We start from the raw sequence: 26,286 nt of genomic DNA on the forward strand, positions 1-26,286 counted from the left end.
TGAAGAGAAGCAGGGCATTTCAAGTTTGTGGCTTGAGAGTCTTGATTAATCACTAAGTGCTTCCGAGTGTCCATCATGTGACAGTTTTTTGGGTTTTTTAATCTACAACTCATGAAAATAATTCTCGGCTGTTTCAGACACATCACTACAAAATCCACCGCTTTGTCACGTTGAGCTCAGGATACATTAACATGTTTAAAGGCTTCTAAAATGCTTTTAACTGATGGAGAAAACTGTCTGTTTGTTACATATTGTGTCTTGCAAATAGTGACTTTGGCATGTGATTTACATTTATCCATAGCTTTCCTTTTTAGAAAAAGCATTTATTGATTTGAACATATCTTAGATACACCAGGTACTCCCTCTGTCCTTGTGCAATTCTGAAACACTGGTTAAATTTGAACATAATTTTTAATTAGGTTTCCCCAGTGCTGAACTTGCTGCAGTCTGGTCTGTTCTCCATTAGTTTGCTGGTCAGAAGTTGTTGACCTTTTGATTAAGCTGCAAAATCCATCTGTTGCTGCAGGCTTTTGTGAAGAGAGATGTAAAGAAATATTATCTCTTGTCAGTTAGCCATGTAAACAAACTTGAATATAGGCAGGGGCTCAGTTTCCAAGATCTGAATTCATTCAAAATAAGGAGGGAGAGGAGAGGCTGTGAACCAGTGCTCCCTATCCACTGGAGAATCCTTTCTCAGCTGTTGTGCCGTAATAAAATGCCATTGTCCTATTTTAAAATCCCCCTGCTCACCATGGGAGAAGCTGCTCTGTGGATAACCCTAACCAGTAATCAAACCCTCTTCTGTGATCTAGGAAGATGAAGGCCATAACCCCTCTTTGCCTGATATTTCTCCATGCCCTCCCCATAGCCAGCTTCCAGCTTGTTCTTCAGCAGTCTTCCCCATGAGACTTCCTTGTTAAGAATCTGGCATTTGCACTTTTTGTTACGTACCCATCAGCTGTCTGTTTCCATACCCTAACCACTCTGACATTTCCTCTAATTTAGCACTTTCTGTCCCACAGCCTTCAAGACTGTCTAGAGAACTTACCCTCCTTTTTGCCCCTCAGTGTTGGTTGGTGGCATACTTAATGGTCTTCGGTTTACTGACAAATTAAAAGTTAGTTGCCCTAATGTGTTTCAAATATGGTCGTTCCGGTAACTTTTACTCATATAAATGCCATTGACATGTCTGAAGTTGCTGAGTCCAATTTAAAATGAGACTGACAAATAGTTCTCCTCATTACAATGCAATGATGTTCTCACTCCTTACCTGCATTACGTAAATTATCAATGCTTTTTAATTATGCAAATTTCCCCCCTCTAACATGGTAAACACACTGTTCTCAAGAATATTTCAGTTATGTTGTCAGATATGTTTGCAACATTTTCTAATTTTAGCTTCCTATGTTTTATAACTCTCTAAACCTGTGATTTCTGCTTATCACTGAAATGCTATCATATTCTAGCTTTACTCCGCTTGCATGTCTATGACAATAATATTATTCTGTTTATCTGATGTCTTTATTAGAAGTTTTTGTTTCATTTAGAAAAAGAAGAAAAAAAAAGGGTTAGCTTTTCTTGGCTCTGAGCATCTATTCAGAAAACTCCCACACTCCACACCCATCACAAAATTATCCTCTTCTCATAGTTTCGTGAATCTTAGCTCTTTGCACTGCCTTATTATCCTTTTAAAAGGTACTTCCCAGTGGTACTCCCATTAAGCAAGAACTAATACACCCACAATTCGTTCTCAGGGTCAAAAGCTAGATACGTTATTATGATATATTATAGTTGTGTGCTTGTCATATATATGCTACAAATACACAGGAACATGCTCTTCAAAAACTTTTCTCATTTCTGTTTTCATGAACAAATTCAGAAACTGCACCATACAAGAAGTGTCACTCTGAGTGCCAGGTTTGAGGGGAGTCCCCCTGGTGTGTGAAAGTTTTGGATGGAAATGTGATAAGGGACGGACACAATCAGTAAGAAGCGTCTTATCTCCAGGAGCTTTGTCCAGGACATGCTTCAAGGGAAATAGCAAGAAATCATTTCAAGGTGATGAGATAGACACTTCACCTGAAAGTAGACAATCAGAGGACTTCCAAATGTCTGCAGTTTTCTGTCTGTCTTGGAACGTTTGTGTCCATAAACATTGAGGTACTAAAACTTAAAAGGTTGTTGGAAGTCTGTAGTGATAATTTAGATTATTGTTTGTGTAATTTTATGAAGTTGATTAGTATGTGCTACTCAGCAAGGTCAGTCACCCAGTTTATACTCTGAGGTGTATATTTTTCAAAAAAATGTCTCAGAGACAAAGATGCCATTCTGATGATCATAGACAGTCCTCATTAATAGCTTATCAATTCATCAAATGAAAGAATACATCATCTGCCAATGAAGGTGGTCAGTCATCCCTATTTATAAAGGTTTTGAGAAACTATTGTATCTTTGCACCAAACTTCATTTTGTAGACTGACACATGAAGTATTCCTCTAAAGACAAGAACAGGGGAAGTCTTTACTTATACCCCAAAGGTCTCTTTTCAGACTTTTGATTTTTGCTACCGAAAGTTACACATTTGGTCATCTCAATTGTCTAAAAAAAAATAAGGTGTTACAAAAAGAGATTTTGGAAGAATTTGATTAAGTGAGTAAGAACAGGTCAGCTGGTCCCAATGGTTATTGCCCAAGAAATTGCTGAGCGTGTGATTGTGGTCTGCAGCCTATCAGGTAAATCAGAGTCTATACTAAAATTTTTTAAAGGGCTCCAGGGATCATTCTGAGAACTGCCAACAATTAACTCTGAATTCTGTAAGGCTGAACCGTTAGATATGATAATAAAGGAAGGATGGGTAAACAGAAAGATAAATACAGCACATTATGTAAGAGTCAATATGATGTCTGGAGAGGGAAGTCATATTTCTCCAGTTCTTTTGAGTGAGTCAATAGCGTGTGAAGAATTAATGTAGTGGACTTGGATTTGGAATGGCTTTTCTTAAGGTTTCTTCGTAGAAATTCCTAAAGCAACTAAGCTCCCATGAGAAAGAGGAAAGTTCGTCTCACAGATTAAAGGAAACAATAAATGGCTAGTTGTGCATTGTAAATATACATTGCTGTCATAAGCTTACCAGGATCTTTGCTCTGCAATGCATTCATAAATTGCCTGGAAAAAGAGACGAAGAGCACTATGACAAAGAATTATTCAAAACTAAGGTAGCTTGTGAAGAGTTGCAGACGATTCAAAATATTGATTGAATTGGTGACAGAATTGCCAATAACATTCAGTTATGATAAATACTGAATAATGTATAGAGGGAAAATCATCCTAACTATACAGGCCTTGAGGCTTGTAGAACATTGGTCCAAGAAAAATGTCCATGAGGCCAGAAATGAGTAACAAACTCCTTTCTGTCTGGTTGATCCCTTTCATGGATTGCTACCTGATGTCTATAATGGCCGCAAACTCTTAATTTTGGCCAAGGTCAGCCTGTGATCATTCTTACAATAGCCTGTCAGAGGACATAGGCTTTGTTAGAGGTTGTTTGGAAGTGTGGGCTTGGTTGATAGAGAGGAAATGATGTCTTTTCCTCATTGTAAAGGTGCTGGGATGTAGAGAAGCTGTGTTCCAGTCCTTATGCTGCAGCAACACGAAAAAGGCTAGTTGGTGGAGGACTGTGGCAAGTTGGCATCTGGTGCAAGATATTTTAGAGCCTAAAGGCACCCGCCTTACTCACTTCAATACTAGTGTATTGAATGATAGGAGAAAAAGAGTAAAGTCTGGACACAGAAAGACCAGTGGGCCTGAGACCCATTTCTCTGATCCCACAGCCAGCTCCTTTGGGAGGGGAATTGGAGTATATGCATACATCTACTCCTCAGAAAAGCAGAAGGGTACCAAGAAGCATATTCTCAGCCTCCTGGCAGAGGATGACACCCCTCTTACAGATCCACAGGAAATGCAAGAAGAAAGGGCTCTGTACATACACCTTTTCTATCTGGATTCTGTTAATTCTGGCACTTGCCAAGCTTTGTGGGATTGGCCACCAATGGTCAGCACGGAGACTGGGAACAGCTGGAGCTATAGGAGGAGGTTTAGACAGGGAAGAGAAGGCTGAGTGCTGGTGTTGTCTCAGCAACTAGATAAAGACCTAATGGGAAGGCAGGGAATCATCCCTTCCTCAGGTGACAGAAATCAGACTCAAGATCTTAATTTTCTGGAAAGGTGGTAGCCAAGTACTGCTGTCTTCAGGGTGGATTTTTGCCTGGCATCCACTAAGGCAGTCTCTTCCCTCTTACCAACCGTATCCCAGAGGACTGTATCCAAGGCTTCCTCAAGGACTCTGAGATGACTGGTGATAGTAGTGTTAGTCCTTTATATGACTGTCTCTATGCACAGATTGTCTTGGGAGATGGGGCTGTGCATGCATCAGTGACCTCCTCTAATGATGTGAAGGACCCCTACCCCCTGCCATGAATTACGTTTGCCATTTTTGTCCCCAAGGACAAATTTTCAGCACCTGTTCATGGGTGTCTATGGAGGGATGGCTAGCAAACTGGGCTTGGGGTGAGCGGGATCTGGGAGGCAGTGCACAAGAGGAAGAGAGTTGGGAAAGGATCAGCAGGAAAAGAAATGGTATCTTGTCTCAAGGTGCCTTCTTCCACACATTGTGACATGTCTCTTCACTCCCTGCTAAGCAACCTGTCTTGTGTTTGGTGGGATTGGCTATCTGTGTACGCCTGCTGTAAGGGTGCATCTTAGAACCTACACGAAATTTTTGATGGTGCCATGGGAGTAGGGGAGACACTTGCGGGTAGTCAACGCTTTCCATTATTTAAAGGGACTATATTCCTTCTTCCTGGACCAATGGGCAATGTCTATGGATTTTCCCTGGGACCTAGTACAGGAAGAAGTTGTTTTCCCTGGTAGAGCAATGAACTCAGTAGAGGAATCCTTTGAAAGACACAACAAAGAACTCTTCTAGCCTCTCCTATTCCATGCAGTGCCACCAGCGTGCGACTGGATCTTGCTCTGGTGAGTTCCCCTCCTATGCATTGGTGATAATTGCCATGGGATTGTGAGGGAGGTTCCTGCAGGGAGAAGGGGCTCGGTTTATGGGTGGAAGGAGTTCTTTTTGGGAGGAAGGAAATTGGGAAGAAGGCTGAGTAAGGGGAACAGGCTCTGCTCCTGCTGTAGCAATTAGTGTGTGCCCAACCCACTGATTCATATGCAGGTAAGGTCAGTCCGTCTCCCAGTACAGGCTATGGGCTTGGTTTGCATCGTAGCCATTTGAGATAGATATACATGTCATGTACCAAGAGCAATGGGCTTTAAGCCTAGGGGGTGGACTCACAGTCTGACCTGGTAGTCAGCAAAGAGAAATGGTAAAATGTCATATAGTTGATCTGTCACAAATGCCATTAGTAAATCAAGAATCACAGTAAAAGAGTTGCAATTAGTTCATAGACTAAAGTATGTTCAAACAAACAAAACATCTGTAGAACAGCTATGACTCGTAAGTTAATTAAAATGATACATTTACTGTAATTTATAAGTGAAACTAGGGTCTAAATTCACCAAATAAATAAAAGATTGGAAATTATTAATTTGCTTTTATTAAATAAGAGGGAGGACTAGAGAGTGCTATGTTCTGAGCAACTGACATGTGATAATGACTGCTCCTGCAGAAAAGCATAATAGGAAGTTGTCTGAGTCACTCATTAACATCTACCACTGCCCTTTCTGTAAATTATAAGTCATTAAAGCCCAATATAGCTACTCTGGAACTTAAATAGTAATTTTTACCTTACTGAAATGTTTCATTTGCATTTACTGTTGTAGTCTTAGAGGCTGAAACTCTTATTTTGAGCAGGTTGGGGAATGTAAGTGTGATCTAAACCTGAATCCAGAAAGCCAAAGCCCTGTTTTGTGTTACTGTACTGAGGGATAAAAGTTAATTTAAATGTTTCATTGTTGATGTATTCCTTGGTTTCACTGCAAAGAGTGCCAATTTTGCTGGCAGTTTGGTGTATAACGTGTAACATGTTAAAACATGTATCTTCTAAGAATAGAGTGAGTACATCACCTAATTTCTTACAGATCATCAGCTGTCCACCAGTTGGGGGATCTTTGTTTTGGATTGAATTTAAATCAGCAGTTTAGATGTGAAAGACTTGATCTCTGATTAGCAATCCCTTGATCCACCCAGTTCCCCGGGTGCTGTTTTAGAATGATAATCCAAATCATTCCTCAAATCTTTACAAGCAATCAGTTCTAAGTGCAACTCTTAGAAGATAAGACTTTTCCTGCTAGTTAGTTCTACAAAAAAAAAAAAAAACAACAAAAAAAAACCCCCAAAAAACCCCCAAAATCCCAAACAACCAACACAGGTGAGCCAGAGGCTTTGATCAGACAGGTATTCTTTTTAAGTCAGATTTAGTCATTTTAGATTTTGTTTCTGCATGTCTGATACTATGCTAGAAAATAATCCAAATACAATACTTTAAAAAGGGTGACGAGCTTCAAAATGAGCCTCCTAGCCAATTTAGATTGGGTTGAGTGTTTGAAATAGTGCAATAAATCTCTTCTTTAATGTACAAAATTATTTTTAACCTGACATAAAGGTAACTTCCAGGTACCTTAACCTTACCAAAAAGGATCATAGATTTGGCTAACCTTCAAAACTACTTTAAAATTCAAAAATCCTCTAACAAAGCACTGAGGCTTTCTTTAAAAATCTCAGTGTCACTATCTTGCTTACGTTAATAGTTTCCTTAATAGGGTGCCACTCATGTTACTTGTTCTCCCTGTTTTGTGGTCAGGGCCTTTGTAGATCTTTGCTGAAAGCTAGATTTGCTGGTGTAAATAGGAATTGAGTTTATGCCTTTTCCTGGAACAGTAATGAGATCATCACATCAGCTTTGTGTTGTGATGCGATTAAGTTTGCACTGTGACTCAGTTACCTTGTCCTGGAGGACACAGTTATGAGATTGACAGCCACAGTGGGTACAGGAGCAAAAGGTAGTATCTTGTGGCAGACATCCAGATACTCATTCCACCTCTGAAAACATTTAGGTCTCATGTTTTTAAAAGAATACAGTGTAAGGGTATACAATGACTTCTTTTTTAACAAGAATCTGTTGGCTTTCATTTCCATAACTGTGTTAATATTTAAATTATTGACCTAATCAGGTTAAGTGTATGAGCTGCAACATCTAATTTTAAGGCACACCTTGTTCATGGTCATTGAGCAATAGCAAATGCAAACCAATGATGTAATTAGCTGCGCATCAGCAAAAACGTCTGAGGAGTTTTAACTTGAAACCTCTAAGAGAAAACAAACTGCTTTATTAAGTTAGAAATGCTTTATTTGGGACCTGTGTGCATTTATTATGAATATTACCATGTGATAATAGTACTTTATGATTTTTTTCCTGTAGTCAAAAAGAAAATGAGAGGGAAAAATATCCACTTGCCATCCCGATTAGATCATAGCTGAAAGCTGAGCTGTCGGTAGCTGTTTTGTACACAGTTCGATACGATTGTCTATTCAACTGAAGCCAAGCCTGCAGAAGCGGCAGTGCTGTAAGCCAGGTGTAAGGTTCACTTTCCGATCTGCGTGGGCGAGGTTTGTCAGAACCCTTGCATTCATTAGGATTGGCTTCAGTCAGTGAACCCTAAATTCACCCACGAGATAAAAGCAAAAAGCCGATGCGTGTATAAAATAAGAAAGTTTGTTCTTCTGTTGATACTGAAATATAATGTATTTTGAGATAACAAAAACTACAAAGGATCTTTTTCTCCCTGAAAGACTTAATCGTATAATTCAAGATTGAAGTTTAACTTGTCTCAGCAAGCATTTCATGGCCAGATAAACACTGCATCACGAAGCCGCTTAACATTCAGCCACAGCAGCTGGACTCATATTTATTAAAATTTTCCCTAGGACTTGCTCTGCACTTTTAGGGAAAAGTCACTTCCCTAATTTTTTCTCTGTAGACATCGACTTCTTGGCTGTTTGTTCAAGATAAGCATTGAAATGAGAATGCAAAGGTCAATCTCTGCTGTATTACAGAGTTACAAAGGGAAGCAGTCAGCTTGTCTTCCAGTGAATGTTCTCCTACCCAAATTGAGCTCTTTACTTCCTGTAGGAAAAAGAGTCTTCTCTTTGGGAATTCAGAAAATTTTGTGTTAGACTCTCCTTTTGTGTAGACTCTCCTTTTGTTGTGGACTTCTTCGCTGAAAGTTTTATCTTTTCAGCTTTCTCCCTCCTTATCTCCACCTTTCAATGACAAAAGTCTGTGAGCTCATGTTAAGGCTCTGAGATGCTGGCTGCAGCAGAATCTTCTGCCCTGCCTGGTCCTCCACCACCTCCACTTCCCTGTCCTGTCTCCCTGCTGTCCTGACTCAACAGAACTGGAAACGTGTCTCAGCCCAGTGTTAATGCAGGTCCACCTTCATTGGCTGTTTAATAGGACAGGTTGTGAACCAGAGCTAGTGAGATACAAAGAGGGATCTTACTCTCCCCTTCATGCTTTGGGGACAAGAACCCCTGGTAGTGAAATGGAGCAAACAGTTGGGGCAGTGAATTTTTTGTTTGTTTGTTCTTTTAAACTATGGCAACCCAAACCCAAAAAAAACCATTTGTAAAGTCTCTTGGACAACATAACTAATGGATGACATAACTAATCTGAATTCGAATATGTTTTATAAAAATAAGGATGCATTAAAAATAAGGATGCATTGTGCTAGCATCTTTCCTCTGTTGATAGCAATTTCTTGCTCAGCATTTTAAAATAAATTTTAAAATAAGGACATCCACCTCGGTGCCATCAAGGCAAAGGAGTTGAGGGAGCTGTTGCCTGCTCAGTTGGAAATGAATACTACCTTGTCTGAGACAACACAGCTGATTGTACGGGCACCCCAGTCTTTTACAGCATGGAGTAAAATAGGTTAGTGTGAATCACCATCGGTGGTTCAAGCCAGCTGCCTTAAGTGGGTGCATATATACATAAATTTCATGTTCTAGCTAAATGGTTGGTAATTTCTAAAACTGCTTTAACTCAAGTACTTGGTGATTGTTTGACTCTCTACTTAATTGCATGATTTTAATTTAGCTAAAATTTGTTTAACTATGCAATGGAGAAGATAAGCAGGAGTATCTGTGGTAACAGTGCCAGACACAGCCTTCTACGTGGAGAGGATGAACAATTTCAGCAGATATTTTCTAACTTCCACATTTGTTTCTTGACACTGGGATATATTCCTCCTCGCCTTGTCCCACCTTGGTGCTAACAACCGGGCAGGTGCATTAGGACAGGCTTGTTCTTCCCATGCCTACCAGCTGCACAGACAGCTAGTCTCGTTCCCCTTGCTCCATCTGCCGTGAAGTATTATGCGGAGTTGTCATGCATTGCCCTTCTTTTTATACTGTCAGGGATGAGTTACCAGCTACTTGATAAATAAAATGAGCCTTGGTCTTCCCTGACTTCTTTTATTAACAGTAAAGCAGTATATTGCCATGCATGTCACCAGTTAGTGACATCATGTTGGACTTGCAGTCTTTGTATCTTTTTCTTTTATTGTTGATAGAAGACTGCCAGGGTGAAGAGCTTGATCCTTTTTGCTCCCTAGCATAATAACAGCACTTCTTGCATGTGTTGGAAATGGCAGCTGATAAGAAAAGATGGAGATGACTGTATGGCACTGTATTGAGAGAAAAAGGTGATTTATCTTCTCTTCGCAAGTTTCCACTGTAAATCACTTACCCTTGTATTAGAGCCCTTTTGTTTTTGCAGTTGCAGTAAAAAAACTCCATGGTGTTTATATTCATCTGTATCTTGAAATATTATTATAAAGAACAGTAAGATGCTATTATGCTGGGGACAGCTGCAAGAGTTTCTCTTATACACAGGCTGCCAGGAGCTGGAACTCAATGAATTGATAAAAGCATTGGAAAGCTACTCAGGAATCTGTTCCTGCCAGTCACCGATGAAACTGTGATAGTCAGCCAAGTGCCGGTATATGCGAGTTGAGGTAGGGAGAGGAAAATGGATATGAAATTGTCAAATCACTAGTTTCCTTGATGTCAGTAAAACAGCCGGGCTCATAAAGGGTGAAGCATGTGGAGTCCAAACACAATGAAATGGTAAGTGTTGACAAAACCCAAAACATGAACATACTGACAACTTGTGTGAGCTGCCGTGAGTGGGGGTGACCTCTGAAGTAACTGTGAACACTTACTTGCAACTTGGCCCATTGAACTATTCATTCTACATTAAATCTTATTCTGTTTATTGGGGGTAAGTGCTGTAAGTCTGGAAGTGTATGTGTGTCTGCATTAAGTGCAGATTTGGGCTGCCATCTTGGTTCACAACTGACATTAAAGTATTCAGTCAGTCTGTAATGGCTGCTCTTTAATGACACCGATGGAGGGGGCATCAAATATGGGACCTGCTCTTCATTTCAGAGAGCAGCAAGAATGAAAAGTCTTTATTCCAGTGGCTGACATACTGTGGACTCATGTTCCTGGGGGAAGTTTCTTACCCCTTTGTTTGGAACATGTTTGCTTTCTGAGACCACACGCATCCTCCCTCAATGATTAACACTGTGCTGGTATTTGGGTACTGGGAGCCCAGTATGATTATGAATAGATACAGGAACTGTCCGAAAAACAATACTGCCACGGTCAGTAATGAGAAATACGCTCTCTTTACACACGGACAGATGTTTTGCTTCGGGTTGTACAGTGAAACTGGCAGTTCTGAAACCTGCAACCTGTTTATTCGATTCATAATTCACAGCCCGTGTAATTCTCGGTGACTATCGCTGTTGTTTTGGTTGTGGAGTCCTAATTCATTGTTTCTGTGGGCACAAAAGGATTGCCGGACTCATTTGGTGTTTCAGTGCACTGTAATTTTACATAGTGCAATACTGTTGAGATTGCCTGGCTGTGTCATCTGTTGGGCTCATCACTATTACTTCCTTTTGACCTCCTCTCAGTAATTGTGCACGGATGACTTACTGGCTGCCACAAAGATAGTTAAATGCAACCAGGCTCATTAAAAAAAAAAAAAAGTGAATAGACCAAAATGATTCTCTCCGAGGTCAGTGAGGACCAACTAGGTAGCTGTTTGCTCTCTGCCAGGCAGGCAGAGCCATCTGTCACATGACAATAAGCAAGCATCGATTTCAGAAGTCCATTTGTTTTTATGACAGTTTTTACAATTTTATGGAAATTGAACCATTACATAAAGCATAATTTTCCTCAGAAATTGGTGGTTTATAGACTTATATCCCTGTTCAGTCATTTACATTCCTGGTTGCTTTTTACATAGAGCATAAATATAATGGTGCTTGTCTCCCCTAATAAAAAAATAATCCAACCTTTTATTTTCTTTTTTCACTATATGAAAGGCTATCCATGTTTGGTATTTAAGGTAAACCTCGAGGGTTCTATGGCCAAGTTTTATGTATCCATAGAAACCGAGTCGATAGGGGCTACAAAGGAACTAATATTTAATGCTTTAATATTTAGCTCAAAATTATAGTTCATAGTGATTTTCTAACAAGATTTTGTTGCTTTTCTTATTCTTTAAGTATGTATTTTTCATAATCTGTATTGGTTCTTAATTTAACTCATCATATTCCTGCATTCTTGGAATGGTAAATCTAAAACGTGAAGTCAAATTGTACAGACATTTAGTTGTTGGAGTCTTATGTTCAAGTCCAGATTATCACCAACGTGAGCGTGAGCTTTCCAATTCTGCTTTATCTTCTATGAAAGTTAATCAATGCCGTATCAAGTTGCTGCTCAGGGGAAGCTAGAGATTTTGCGTACTAGGTCAGACTTGAATTGTACCCGTGGATCCGTATAAGAACAACTTTGACAGCATCTGTTCACATCACTCTGCCTTTATCAAGGCATAGTCTTTTATCTTTATGAGGAGCATTTTAAAGCAGGACAAGGGACAACGTCAGGTTGGAGGTAGTATTTTTTTGGAGGCTGTATGCATTAAAACTCAAATTCCTCAGTAAACTGCAACTGCTCGGCAGTGTCTAGGAGTTTGTCCGGTTCACCTGAGCATCACAGGCATGGCTGTTGAAGTGTTTGTGTCCTTAGATATAAAAGCATTTATGCTATTGATAATTGCTTGGGTCCTTGCATACTTCTCCTGTATGGTAATTGCCATTTAAAGGTCAGCACTTTCCAATATGTTCTGGGTGTCAGTGGTTTTCCTAATAGTGAGAAGATGAGTTATCTGTAGTAATGATTCTTACCCTTACAAGTATGTAAATATTTGAAATTATTTGAATCGTCATAGCACAAAATATGGCAGTGAACGATCTGGGTTCAGCTGTACTAGATGAACATGAATATGAAAAGAAAAGACGACCATCCCTAACCCATGCAGGGTGTCAATGAAAGTTGGATGTAACTCTGAGAAAACTTTGCAGTGAGACTATTTTGTGATTTTACAGGGAGATATAAGAGATGACAGATGCTGGAATTTAGGGGTCTAATTCATGAGTTGAATTTTTAGGCTATAAAAGACAGCAGCACTGGGAAGACTTGTGGGAATCAACATTTAAGAGGAATTGGGAGTTACTTGTCAGAAGCTATTTTAGAAGAAAAGCTGATGAAGAGAAAGAGAGAATATGAAGGACATGTGAATATGAGAGATCCAGAGAATTATGAACTTGAGGGGAAATCTAGATACATAGAGAACCTCCTGTGTTGCTTTACAGTGTGTGTTCCTAACTGCTTTTAGGGATTTTTTGCTCTAATACAACCAGAAGCCTCTATAATAGCTCCTAAAGGACTATAAACATAGGACCTGAGCCTAAATTGGACCTGCTGTGGTAATAAAAAATTATTCCAGTGTATTTCCCTGTTCCTTTTTTAAGGGGGAAGTCATACAAGACCATCAGGGTGAAGTGTACCTGGGAGGTGGTGGTCTCATTGAACCCAGCAAGGTGAGGACAGGCAGCTGTTTGGGAGCTGCGGGAAAAGGGATCCGAGGGGCTTGTGTGAGGTTTCTATAAGCTTGGTCTGTGGTTCCATTTTGCTAAAGCTGATGTCTGAGGCCAGCTGGGATCATTGTTTGGACAGGGTGAAACCAGTCTGAAGTGGTAGCTCAGGGAGCCATTGGCATGCAGGTGACGGATGAACCAGTGTTTGCAGATGAGCTCACCAGCAACAGGGTGGCAAGTGTTTATTTTTAATGTCGTATTGGTGTTGAGCTGGCTTATGAGCACACATAACTTGTTAATACTGCAGTACTATGTGGAAGTCTCCTGTAGCACCTGAGACCCCTTATGCCAGGCAGCTTACTTTTGCTAATGAAGTTGTTATGGACAGCTGGGTCTGATAGATGCGAAGAGGTTACCCTATCCAGATCTGTTAAGTCAAATATTTTAAACTCACTAGTTACAGAGGATGGAAACCGCAATAATGGATATTTTCTGGGTTATAAAGACATCTTGTATTTCCTGAAAGCAAGCTGAAAACACTGCTAGTAATTAAAACCAAATCAAAAAATCAAACAAGACAGAGAGCAGTCTTCTGTTCAATAATTACCCTGCAGTTTTATGTATCTCCTCTTATGCTTAGATAATGACTCCTAGAGTTGGTAATTTTACAGCAATCGTGGAGCTCTGCGTTATGTATATGCTGAAGGGCAGAGAATAGCCTCAAAGTGGAAGGTGTCAAGAAACATCCAAAATCAATTAACCATTACATAGTGTGTGGGAGACATTCCTTGTTCTCTCTTTGAATAGTCCTCGAGACAGCGTGGCTTTCAGACTGCCACAAAACTGGTACGTTTCCAAGTTACCGGTGGAAATTGCTTTGAACTTAGAAATAAACCTGCACACACATACAAATTAGAAGAAAACAAAATACGTCAAATGAAATCTTGGCCTTATCAAAGTCAAAAGGAGTTTGCTGCTGACTTCAGTGGAACAAGAATTTTATCCATAAAGAGGAAAAAAAAAAACGATTTTTGAACTCTGCAATCAGAGCTAAGCTGTCTGATGCAGGGGGGGTTTTGTCACAGATACCTGCTTGTTTTCACATGTATTTGTGGGATCTGAAGGCCACAAAGTCTTTGTAATTGTGTGTCTGCAATCCCTGACTGCAATATGCTTGCCAAAGCACAACTGGAATGCTCATGCTTTTGTAACTTTCATTTCTTGTTTTTATGGTCCAGCAACATTGCTCAGGCCTGTTCAAATGAGTTGGCAATTAGTAACATAAATATAACTTGTCCGACTTGATTTGTTCTTCCCACACGTGCATTCTGGGTCTCTCTCTCTCCGGCTGAAGCACGTGTGGAGAGAAGAGCAGCAAGGAGGCTGGCTGTGACAGGGAGAACTCTAGGAAGGTTTTTACGCTTTTAGAATGAGGTTTCGTACGTTATGGAGAGCAAAACTCACTTGTGGCCATCCTAGCAAGCAAGCAGTGTCTCTGCGAGCACACCATCCTCAGGTGTTACTCTGCTACACTTGCGTAGCCTGGCAAGAGTTACCATTAGTTTTCAAAAAAAAAAATCCTGTAAATTGGTTGCACCCAAGTGCTTTGAAGGGTCCAGTCCCATGTGCCTGCCTAGAGCGCGTCTAGCAAATGCCAGATTAGACAACTCACAGAAGACCACTGTAGATAGCTGGGGTTTCTTTGTTGCTGTTTTAGGTTGGTTTGGTTTTATTAAAAATAATCCTGCCACAGATATAAAATTGGCCTAATAGCCAGAGCATTTCCCTGGTAAATGGTAGTTGATGCTTAACTTTTCTCACCTGGAGAGCTCTGCTGCCTCTTGCCTCCCTGCAGAGTCCCCACAGCATGCTGTTATTCACTCACTGCGTGGGAACAATCCAAACCTCCCTGCCTCTCCCCATCCAGTGGAAACTCCACCACAGCAACAGAAAATGTGACCTTCGCTTGCCTGGAAAAGGGGAGAGGATGACAGGAGAGCGTAGGAGTCTGTAGCCTGGTGTGGGGCCACTGAGGAAAAGAGTTGGATTTGTGGTTTCTGCCGTCTGGACTATGAGTTTTCGTTTGCTGTGTGAGCAATCTGAGCTCCAGAGAGGAACGGGAATTTGGGTAACTGTGTTCAATATGCAGGTCTCCATGCCCTTCTACAGCTGCGCTCTCCCCATGCACTGCACAGGTATCTCAGTCTGTGCTCGGGATTCCTCCTTGGGGCCTGACACCTAAAATGGAATCATTACAGCTTCTCCTTTATAGGCTTCAAATGCTTTATTGCATCTGGCCCTTTATGGATCTCTTGGAGCGGGTCCAGAGGAGGGCCACAAAGATGATCAGAGGGCTGGAGCACCTCTCTTATGAGGACAGGGTGAGAGAGTTGGGGTTGTTCAGCCTGGAGACGAGAAGGCTTCAGGGAGACCTTATTGCAACCTTTCAGTACTTAAAGTGTGCTTATAAGAGAGATGGGGACAAACTTTTTAGCAGGGCCTGTTGCGATAGGACAAGGGGTAATGGCTTTAAACTAAAACAGGATAGATTTAGATTAGATATAAGGAAATTTTTACAATGAGGGCTGTGAAACAGTGGAACAGTTTGCCCAGAGATGTGGTAGATGCCGCATCCCTGGAAGCATTCAAGGTCAGGTTGGACGGGGCTCTGAGCGACCTGATCTAGTCAGAGATGTCCCTGCTTATTGCAGAGGGGGCTTGGACTATACAACCTTTAAAGGTCCCTTCCAACCCAAACTATTCTATGATTCATTGCGCAAAGATAGGGCCCTGTTACTTTTTAAGGGTAAGTAAGCACGCAGGCCTCCAGAAGTGATGGATGCATTTGATATACCTCCTCTGGGAACTGCCAGCTTAACGTGTGTGCCTGGAGAGGGATTTATAATGAAAGAAATATTTATGTTTAGTGAGTTTGAACACGATCAATGGATCTGTTAGCTTTATTTCACATAGGTGCTCAACTGAACGAGCCCCTGTTTGCAATATATTCTTGGTTATTGTGCTCCTCCGCTAAGAAGGAATGGCTGCGTATTTCTGGTCATGTCATCATGAGTTGTGCATGACAAACCAAGTGACGTGTTTTATTTGATTACTGCAGTGCTTGTGAATAGCTCAGCGCTGACAGCCTGGGAGGAAAAGTACCATTAAATGCCCTGGGATAGGCATAAGATGGGCCGCAACACTGGAAGGTTTTCTCCTTCAGCCCAGGCATTGTGCCTCATTTCTGAAGTTACCATCCCATTGACTTATTTGCTGGGCTGTCACGTCAGCTATAGCGATGTTTTTGACACCACTATATTTTGTGACATTTGTTCCTTAAAAAATAGGAATAAGGTCACACTAAGCAGCTGTGAATAGCCATCAACTTTCAATCGCCACCAGCCCAGACAGCATTTGAAACAGCAGCTTTGGGTGGGGATGAAAGGCTCCGTGTCCTCCTGACAGTGCCTTCAGCCAGTCAAAGGTGGAAGCAGGAATGAGAAGTCCGAGATGCACATTTTAAATTGCAGAAATAGTACTTACTGTGAAGACATTATTTGAAATAGTGTCTAGAAGGTACTAAGAGTGTGCTTAACTCTTTAATTTTTTTTTATTCCCAAGTGTTCTTTTTTTAAAGTCTATTTCATGTCCTACATAGGGTCCCAGTAGTGCACAGAAAAAAATACGTGTTGGTGTTTGGTTTTACTGCAGTGTTAGCTGAAGATACAATTCCCATTCACAGGAAAGCCTCCAGCTGGGGAAAAGTGGTTCTTTATTCCCAGCATGTGTCGGTGTTGAAGTGATGCTAATATTGGACCTGCAAGTATCTGGTGGTTCTGATAAACCGGTCTACAGCAGCTCCTGTGTTACCTGTGTGGCTGCTCTCAGCCAGTGTTGGTAAAGTTGTGCAAGAACTTGAGCTAACCAATCCCGCGAAGGTAATTAGCTTAATTGTATTAAATTTTGAGGAAAAAGTAAGGAAGCATCACTTTACAAGGATAAAATATTGAACACGTTTGGGAAAGAGCATTTATGAAATGCCGTGCTTGTATCTGTGTGTTCAGGCACGGTGCTGGCTTATAGAAAAGCATCTGCTGAGCGTGGAGATGGTAAATGTCTCCAGCAGTTGTTTATTTGAGAAAATAACACTTGAAGGTGCAGCTAAACATGCTCCTGAGGCCTTTCTTCAACCAAAAAAAGTTTCAAATTAAAAGCTCCTTATTTTTACGCAATCAATATTTTACATTATTTCCCAGTTTACATTACAGACATCAAGCTTACGATTTGCTTGAAACTTCACCAAAGCAGAACTTCTTTCATTTCAAAATGATGAGGGAGTAGTTTACTACTTAGATCGTTTAACTCAGTTATAAATTACAAAATGTGAGTTATGACTAATCAGAGAAAGCAGTTCAGTATTATGAAACAAGCCTTAAGAAAAGTAATTGTCCCTTAGGTTTCCATGCTTTCTTGAAACTTGAATTGCAAAAATCACTTCCCACTTAGACCAAGAATCCAAGAATCGTCAATTTATTAGCGAAGATGATTTTCCAGCAAATGTTTCATATTGTATCTTTTCCCGCACTCTCCTTCAGCAGCGCCATGATACCTGAACAGCTATCCTTAATTTTAGCTAATACTCATCTTTGCATATCAATGATGGTACTCCTTGTGGCTCATCCTTGTTTAATAGAATTGAAAAGAGGAAAGCTGCTGAATGGCTATTAGCTTAATAAGGAAAAGCTATTTTGAAATTCTTGTTAAATTGCAATGAGTGTACAACTAAACTGAGATTTAATTACATTTTTAATTAAAGGAATAGCTATTGATTATGTCGTTGAATATGTGTTGTAGCCAGCCCTAACAAATAGCAATATTACAAGAGATCATTAAACTAGTTGTTAAAATTCCAAGTGAATGAATGAGAACTGGAACTGGTGCAGATAAAAGACAGAGATGCTGGCTAGAAAAAAGATAATGAACTGAGTGAAAAACACATTCATTGCCACAAGTTTGGTAACTGATGATTTTATGTGCTGTCATAATTTATTTTTGTCTGTGGAACAAAATGAAGACAAAACTAGAACAATTTTTAAATACAAAACATGGGTAAAGTTTCATCTTGGGTCTTGAAAGTGAACAGGGATTCAGACAACGTTTCTCGTGAGCTTTATGTGAAGCAGCATCTGAGCTGTTGTATGCGAGAGGCCTTCTGATCGCTCAGGGAGCAACCTGATCTACTACCCGGACTGAAATAAAAGGGGGTAAAAAAGGTCAGAGCATGGAAATACTGACAAAAAAGCCTGCAGGCAGTCGCAGTGCAGCTGGTGACAGGGCCCTGGTAGCTCACCCTCTATTCAACTTGCAGCTTTGCTGCTACCGCATCATTGATCCTCTCCCAGGCCCATGGTGTGGGTACCTGGTGGTAGATAGAGAGCAGTTTTCTGGACACCGGTGATCGAGAGCGTGTGTGGAAATCCCAGCTGCCCACGTAAATCCATGCAGCCACCTTTTGTCTGGGCAGGTTCCCCATCGGTGCTGTTCTTCACCAGCACACCTCGACTTGTCTGAAGCTGTTAGTTGATGCTCTTGAGAAAACGTGTCCTAAATTTGTTTTGGACTTAATTTGAAAATTCTGCAGGCTGATCATGCTGTTAAAGTCTCGATCCTTTGTCTCCTTGTGATTCCACCTTTACTGCTGAAAGGATCTTAACTGAAGCATTTTGTTTAGAACGGGGAGGAGCCCCTATGGATGGATATTGCAGCAGCCAATTGCTTGTGGCTGAAAGCTGCTCTGAACAGGGAATTATAATAGGGGATGGGGCAGATGATCTCACGGGTCTTTCTGTTCTGTCCATTACAATTTCTGTGCCTATAAAGCCATTTTAATCCTTTCCATTCAAAGGCATTGTATCCATAGAAATGTATTCTTAATAATGACACAAGGCATGCTGCAACACGGGCAAGCTTATAGTCAGAGCCAATGACTCAGTAGGACTAAGTTAGTGTTTGAAATACAGCATTTTAGAATTAAAACTTCTTTTTTTTTTGGTACCAGATTTTATAATTGAGCATATTTTGAATGTTTTGTCTATGTATAAGGCACAAAGACTAGTTTCTTAAAAGACTGTGAGGGTTGTACAGACGTCAGTACCAAGACTTAAGATGCATTAGAATTAGAGATACCTGTAACCTTTGTTTGACCTCATAGTAATATGGAGCATGATCCAGTCTCCAGTGACCTTCCTCCCCCTGTGACCTCTTCCTCCTTCGAGTGTGCAGGATGAACGAGGGGTAGGAATGTAGCAAGTGCAAAGAACGTGGCAGCGGCTGATGAGCTGCAGAAGACAGGGAAGCATTTGGTAGAGGCACGAGCTCTCTTTAGGAATGAAAAGCAATGTCTTGTGGTGAAAGCATGTTTCTTCCTGTACAGCAGCTGTACTGCCACTATTATGCATGTGTCTCTTCTCACATTCAGCATCCAGATTACAAAACATCTTCTGTATCTAATGGGTGACAAGTAAAGAAGGAGGGATTACTGAGATATAAACCGAAGGGGTCAGTTACAACCCTCAAGAGAGTAAAAAGGTTTGTTGACCTGTAATCAGGATTTACCGATGATTTGTACTTAGGTAATGGCATCACTGGTTTTTTTTCCAGCACACAGGATACATTTAAGTTTACTTCAGACAGGTCCCTGTTCCCCGTTACTGCTTAACTGCAGGATGTTATGATTATAGATGTAGTGACACTGTTGTTGCAGAATCGCTGTTGATAAATTATGGTAGGATGGCAGCTGTAAATACAGCTTCTCTTGTGATTTAAGAGGGAGATGTGAAGGCGTATCACTCAAATGCTTGATCAATGGTAAATAGGGCCAGCCATGGCATGCTAAAGCTTAAAAGTCCTTGCCAGATTTTGGGATTAGAAGTCGTTGTTTCAAGCTTTAACTCCTCCAGTATTGAAATAATTAGATGCTCTGTTCCTCCTCTTTTCCTTTCCCTTCGGCCAAGATTTATTTACATTTGCAAGCAGGAACTGACATGCAAACCTTTTTTTTTTTCAGTAATTTTTTGAGATAAGAGAGCTTCTTCAGCAAGCTGCCAAGTAATTCAGTGTCTGTCTGTGCCACAGTGCCGTGTGTGTGACTTCGTGTCACGTCCCCTGTGACCTTCCCATTCACCTGCTTAACTGGTCAGGAAAAGTGCAGCCACTTGGAGCTGTGTACTTGGACTACTCAAGGCTGGAGAACAATAAACCAGTCATTACAGATTAGCATGATAGCAGACACCAGCGGCAAAATCAACTATAATCAGGATTCACTTGACACAAAAGGGCGTATAGCTTTGGTCGCTCAGTCCCCTGCTCTGTAGGTGACAGTCTGTGCAGGTAATACACCTAACGACTGATGAGTGGCAAGAAAAATTTCAACATGCCACTGCTAATGTTGCAGTGATTTTAACCTGGCTCCTCTCTGAGAAACGCCACGTGTCCTGATCTAAAGGCTGATACAAGCTTGGTTATTTTTTCCCTGAAGTGAGAAACGAAAACAACTGCCTTCCCAAGATCTCCCTGGAATTCAGACTAAATGGGGCTTATATTTGCACTGGTACTAAGGATGAAATCAGGATTGGCAGACTGTAATGTGTGAATTTGCACACATACAGAGACTCAGAACGAGAGTGAATCTTGTTAATTAAGCCAAGACATTTTAGATGGTCTGTGCCTAAAATTCAATCCTGTTCAGTAAAAGGGACTTTCTCTTGGGTCTCTTTAATGTCACATTCCATTTACAATTATAATAAATGCTGTAACTTGTTTCCCTCTCCCCTCTCCCACAAAAAATGACAGAGAGGAATTTCTTGCTAAGTCTCTGATAACGATTCTTTCTTTTTGTTCCAGATAACTTCAAACGAGAAGCGCTCAGAGAGCCTGAAGAATGATGGCGATGCTCTTATCCAGACTCTAGAGAGACTGGCCCAAACTGCCAGGTGAGTTCCCTCAGGCTTCCAGGAATTTCCAGGGCTGAGAGCTCTCGCCTCCTCTTTTGTCTGTGGTAGTCTTCTCCTGTAATCGCCTTCTGTGCAGTACAAGCTTCTCAGGTTTCTGTCCCTGGCCCTCCTCCCTACATTGCTCCCCTCCAAACTCCTTTCATTCACAGCTTGCTGGCGTTTCTGCCGCGGTGGCGGCAGTGTGCTTTGATCCCCAGCTGCAGCAAGCCACAGTGTGCTGCACGGCCCGGCTCAATGTGTGCGCACATCTGTCGATATTTTATTTTTTTTAATATAGTATTTTATTCCAAACACTTGGCCTCTGTAACCGGATACTGGCCGGTGGTTCTTGGCGGAGCGGGCTAGATGCACAATGCGATGTCTGTACCCTGTTTTAAAGTAATTGTGTTTGGTGCACTTGCAAGCTGATTACTTTCAAATGAGCAGCTGAAGAACAGAACTGCTTTTGTTTAAGAATACCTGTGGCTTCTCCAAGAAGGCACGAGACCAGACTTTGGGGAATGCCCTGGCTTCCTCTGCGAGAAGAGAGGTGCTAGTCCCAACAAGTTGGCCAAACCTCAGCTCATCTCCCATAGACTTTCCCTCATCTAATCCCCCTTGGACATATGAATGAATGAGTTGCTGTTCTCTGCCTCCCCAAACAAATTTTACGCTCCTGCCGTGGGCCGTTAGGCTGCGTTTCACTCCTGGTTGAACTAAAATTGATAGAGAAATTGTAGTTTATAGATCAGTTTTTGAAACAGTGAGAGAATCTTTTCTGTGCTTTTTGTGCTCCCAAGTGCAGGCTTTATATGGGTCAGTTGTTTGGGAAAACTGGCTCCTTGACATTATGGCAGGGTGTACCCTGTGTTGGAAGAAAGGGGGGATGTGGGCAGATGTGGAGAGGAAATGTGGGACGTGGTGGGTGTAAGGAGGTGCACGCCGAGTACTAACCAAACCTGTCGAGAACAGACTGCATCCCTCTTGCATACTCAGCTGCTGACTCACAGGTTTTTGTATGACACATGAAATTATCTAGCTAAAATAAAATGTCATCTCTCCCCAAGGGAGACACTGGCACCACCACTGAAGATGACAGTGGAAAAATACGGGGCTTTCTTCTTTTAGAACTAGTTTTCACTCTATTTTGTAGCATTTTAGCATTAGATGCACTAGACAGCCCAGTCGCTGTCTTTGAGTCTGTTTTTCTGGCTTCCTCTAATTGTCTGTTACCGGTACATTTCTGTACTCAGAAATCCACATACTACAGAGCTCAGAATAAACGGCGCTCTCTCTTATTTGACACAAGAAGCTCAGTAGACCAAATTCTAGCTGATGCCAATGATGAGTGTGTTGATACATTAGGGTAAGCCAAGTTCCTTCGCTGTGCCAAGCTCCCACACTGCAGCGGCAACAGGGGAGCCCCCGAGAGCTCACGGATTTCACTTCCCCTCCTCCCCTTCTTTGGGGAACATATGTCCCAATCCATTTGCTTCCAGAGGAAGCTGGGAGGGATTCAGCCTGGATCTTGGGGTTGTAATGGACTTGGACGTGGATAAATTGGCAGTGGGCAGGCAGGAGAAGCCTGGGGTTAATAAGCTTAATCAGCTTTAGCTGAATGGCCATTTTGTTTATGGAGGTTATGGATGTTTTATCATCTCCCCAGACTCCCTTATGTGGCGTCTTTCCCAGAATATTCCTTGTGACCTCATAAGCTCGGTCTCCTCACCTGTGCTTTGAACCCTGTTAAGAAGCCTCTCTGTATCTCATGCCGAACTGGAAACGTTTTAGAGAAGGCTACAACCGAGATGCTGGATCTAAGCCATCCTCTGAGCAGTCTAAACTCTCCCGGGCCCTCCCACCCACACACCGTCCCTGGTCGCTCTGATTGAGGAGTGTTTTTTGCGTTGCTCATCTTTTGCAGACAGGTTTCTAATCTTCCGCTCTGGCTGTGCGGCGGGAGGAGGATACCGTCCAAACAGCCACGTGCCGAGAGAGAGAGGGGCGCTGCTTGGATCGCAAGCTGCTTTCGGGGCTCTCCCGCTGCCGTGTCGCAGCCGTGGATTGCCAAAGTCCTCCTCTGCGATCCATCCTCAGCTGGTCGGAACAGGCGCTTTTGAGAGTGACGCGTAACTCACCCCTTCTGCTTTAGTAGCTACGTGGAATCGAATCTACACTTTAAAACGTGGGATCGTAGCCATTCATTTTTCAGTGCAGACAGTTGCCAAGATGAATTTGTTTCAGATAACTACATTTTCTGGTGTAAACTGCTGCTCATTAAGACAGTGGTTGACGTAGTGAGGACTGATCATTTGGATTTCCTGGCTAGCTCTGCGTTCCCTGACACGTGGAGTGGTGGTAGGTACTTGTTATTAGCAGCACCTGAGGAAGTTGCAGATTGGTCTAATGGTGTCCTGTCTAAGTTAAAGGTGCGAGATGGTAGTCTATAAAAAACAACCAACCCTTCTTGTTTCTCTGGACTACCAGTAATTAATGTGTTAGAGACTTTGTTCTAAGAAACACATGTGTTTCCAGAAGGAAAAATTAGAATCATAGAGTCATAGAGTGGTTAGAGTTGGAAGGGACCTTAAAGATCATCCAGTTCCAACCCCCCTGCCATGGGCAGGGACACCTCCCACCAGACCAGGCTGGTCAAAGCCCCATCCAGGCTGGTCTTGAATTTTAGGCAAAATACATATAATAAAAATTCTGGCAAAGCAGCAAAGGGGGAAGATCCCACTATTCAGTCTCAGAGCTGCAGAGCTGTGTGTGGTGGGGCAGTGGGTTCTCCTTGCCAGGGGGCGGGCAACACCTCGAGTCCGCCCCATGCAGAGCAGCGTGGGGTTATGAGGGCTGTATGTGTGAAAACACGTTCTGTCGAGCTGAAAGTGTTGTGTGTGAGTAGAGTCATGGGGGAGCGTGGTAAATTGTATCTTCTTGTAGCAGAGGAGATTGAGTGAGGTAGCAGGCACTGTGAATTTGAGCCGAAATTCATTTTTACACGTTTTTACACGGGGCAGAATCTCTAGTTTCATGTTACTGCTCAACAGAAAAGCGGGGTGTACAGTGCCATTCATGGTATTAACAATTTTCCAGCGTAGATAAAGGCAAGTGTGGGATTTGAACAAAACGTTTTCCCCAGAGAATGCCTAACAGGTGTTACTGGTTCTAATTCCTAGCTCTCACGCTGATGTGGCTGTTGCTTCCTTGGCATTTGAAATTCTGAGAACGGTGGGACGTGAAAACATCAGGACTACCAAGTAAAGCAGTTTTGACCGGGCTACCGAAACAGGCACGCTGTGGATGCTGCTCAGCACCTCAGTCCCACAGGAACATCTTCAAATGAGCGGAGCAGACGTAACTAATTCAGGAAGCTGAACTGTGGCTGTGTGTGGGCACGGGTGTGACTTTGGGAGGTTTCAAGGGAGGGAAACCGGTTTGAGGGGGGTTGTTTGTTTTTTCAGCCATTGTAAGGATGAATTCTTGGTTACTACTTGACCTTGCTGGCGTTACGTGATGTAGCTTAAGTATTTTCACAGACCAAGTTTGAAAACTGTAAATTAAATAGTATAGTTATTTCACAATAGAGATATAAAGTGTTTTCACTATTTTAAGCCGCTGTTAGAAATGTGCTTTTGGGTTTGACCAGGAGAATGCCTTGGCTGTTCATCTTAAGGGGCCACCTCATGCCTATGACAGACGCTAGAAGGTACTTTTTTATCAAGAAAGACAATATTCTTCATCTCACACAACCAGAACCAACCCCTCTGATCACATTAGAGGCTGTGTGTGTGTACGTGGCATGGATGCATGATAGGTTTTTACTCGGTAACGTGGTGGGGGTTTTTTTGTGAGGCTGTATGCTCCTGTTGCCTAACACTGCACAGCTTCGGCTGTGTTGGTGCTGTGTTGGTCTCACCTGCCAATGCTCCTGGCTGGAACTCGGCTTTGAAAATAGGTGAGATGTTGAGCCTGGCAGTTCATCATTTATCCCCAGTAAAAACTGATAGTCCAGGAAGCCTCCCCTTAAGCAGATGCCAGTGTGTAAAGAATTAAATAATTCTTCTCCTCGTGTGCCCTGAGTGAGCATCGCATGGGCAAGTCTGGTGCTGTGGCCACTTCTCCTTATGGTTTGTCTTTCAAAGCAGCCACGGCGTGGTCCTGCCATGGCCAGCAAACACGGGTTCCTCACGGAGAGTGGCTGCTACGAGCCTGCTCTTGGACAGCCCCCTTCTCCAGAGTGCACGGAGGCAAGAAAACACCCCTGGGTAAACTTGTACATTTTGCAGGAATTGTTTTTTTACGTTACTTTAAGTATCACTCACTCTTTTTGATAGCTTAGGAGCTGGAATTAAGAGCTGGAGTTACAGAAACGGGGAAAAGGCAGCTGGGGGCTGCTACCTGGTAAGGTGTTTTATAGGAATGGTCTCATTCCTATATTTTTATAGGAATATAGGTTTATAGGAATGGTCTCCCAATGGTGAGTGTGTGGCTGAGGAACAAAGCTGAATTACTGGGTGAGACCCTCCCCGTTGCGGTTTCAGTGCAATCAAAAGGGGGGGCACAGGCTGTTTTGTAGTTTTGTTTTGCTCATCACCTTGGGATCCGAACTTGAGCCAGGATCCTTTGCAGCCAAGACCCTCTCTGATCTTCTGCTGCCGAAGTGCTGCTGCTCTGAAGTAGAAGCACTGGGGAGTGTTCGCTCTGGGCCGAGGCTGGTGACAGCTGCACGGCGCAGATGTGCACAGCCTCAGAATTAGCCAGCAGTTTAAGAACCGCTTTCCCTGTTTCAAACTACACAGGTGCTGCCTCAAGAGAAGGCAAGCGCACACAGGTCGTGTCTCACACAGTAACTGAAGGCTGAGGACACATGAAAACGGGTTTAAGCTACTGAACCAGCTGCCAGTTTGTAAGGAAAGGAACATCATCTGACCCTAGTGACAGCACACATCTGGAGAGAGCTGAAGCAAGATGCTGTTCTCACCAACTGTAGCTGCCTGGTGTCTGGCGAGACCTGCCCCGTGCTGAGGAACCTGCCCAGGTAAAGTGGCAGCAGGTCGGGGGTAAGAATGCAGCCTCACAGGACCATAACAGAAAAACCTTTGTCATCAGGACTCTAAAGGGTAACTGTTCCTCAGGGAGATGAAAGAGGTAAATTGTTCTTGGCTTCCTCCTCTGAAGGACTGAAGCTGTTGTTCAATTCCAGGACAATTTTCAGAGATCTTGTTAAAGAGAGCATCCGTCCTTCATTTATTGGCCAGCCCAGCCTAGACCACGCCACACACCCATATACTTTATGATCTGAAATAATTTGACACAGAGT

General features: G+C 42.3%; 1 protein-coding gene across 3 annotated transcripts in view; it reads left to right on the top strand.

The window, feature by feature from the left end:
* ULK4 (unc-51 like kinase 4) overlaps nucleotides 1-24,545 on the top strand; it is a 226,361-nt gene extending 201,816 nt beyond the window's left edge. For 2 of the 3 annotated variants that reach the window (XM_074150384.1, XM_074150383.1), the window contains exons 35-36: nucleotides 20,875-20,963; nucleotides 24,143-24,545. In XM_074150384.1, coding sequence (XP_074006485.1) covers nucleotides 20,875-20,963; nucleotides 24,143-24,227 — 174 coding nt within the window. In that variant the 3' untranslated portion in view covers nucleotides 24,228-24,545. Of the gene's footprint in view, nucleotides 1-20,874; nucleotides 20,964-22,272; nucleotides 22,330-24,142 lie in introns of all 3 variants that reach the window. The other variant, XM_074150382.1, reaches the window with a different exon arrangement.
* The last annotated feature ends 1,741 nt before the right edge of the window (nucleotides 24,546-26,286 follow it).

The sequence above is a fragment of the Numenius arquata genome, chromosome 7 (assembly GCF_964106895.1).
Source record: "Numenius arquata chromosome 7, bNumArq3.hap1.1, whole genome shotgun sequence".
Taxonomy (NCBI): Eukaryota; Metazoa; Chordata; class Aves; order Charadriiformes; family Scolopacidae; genus Numenius; species Numenius arquata.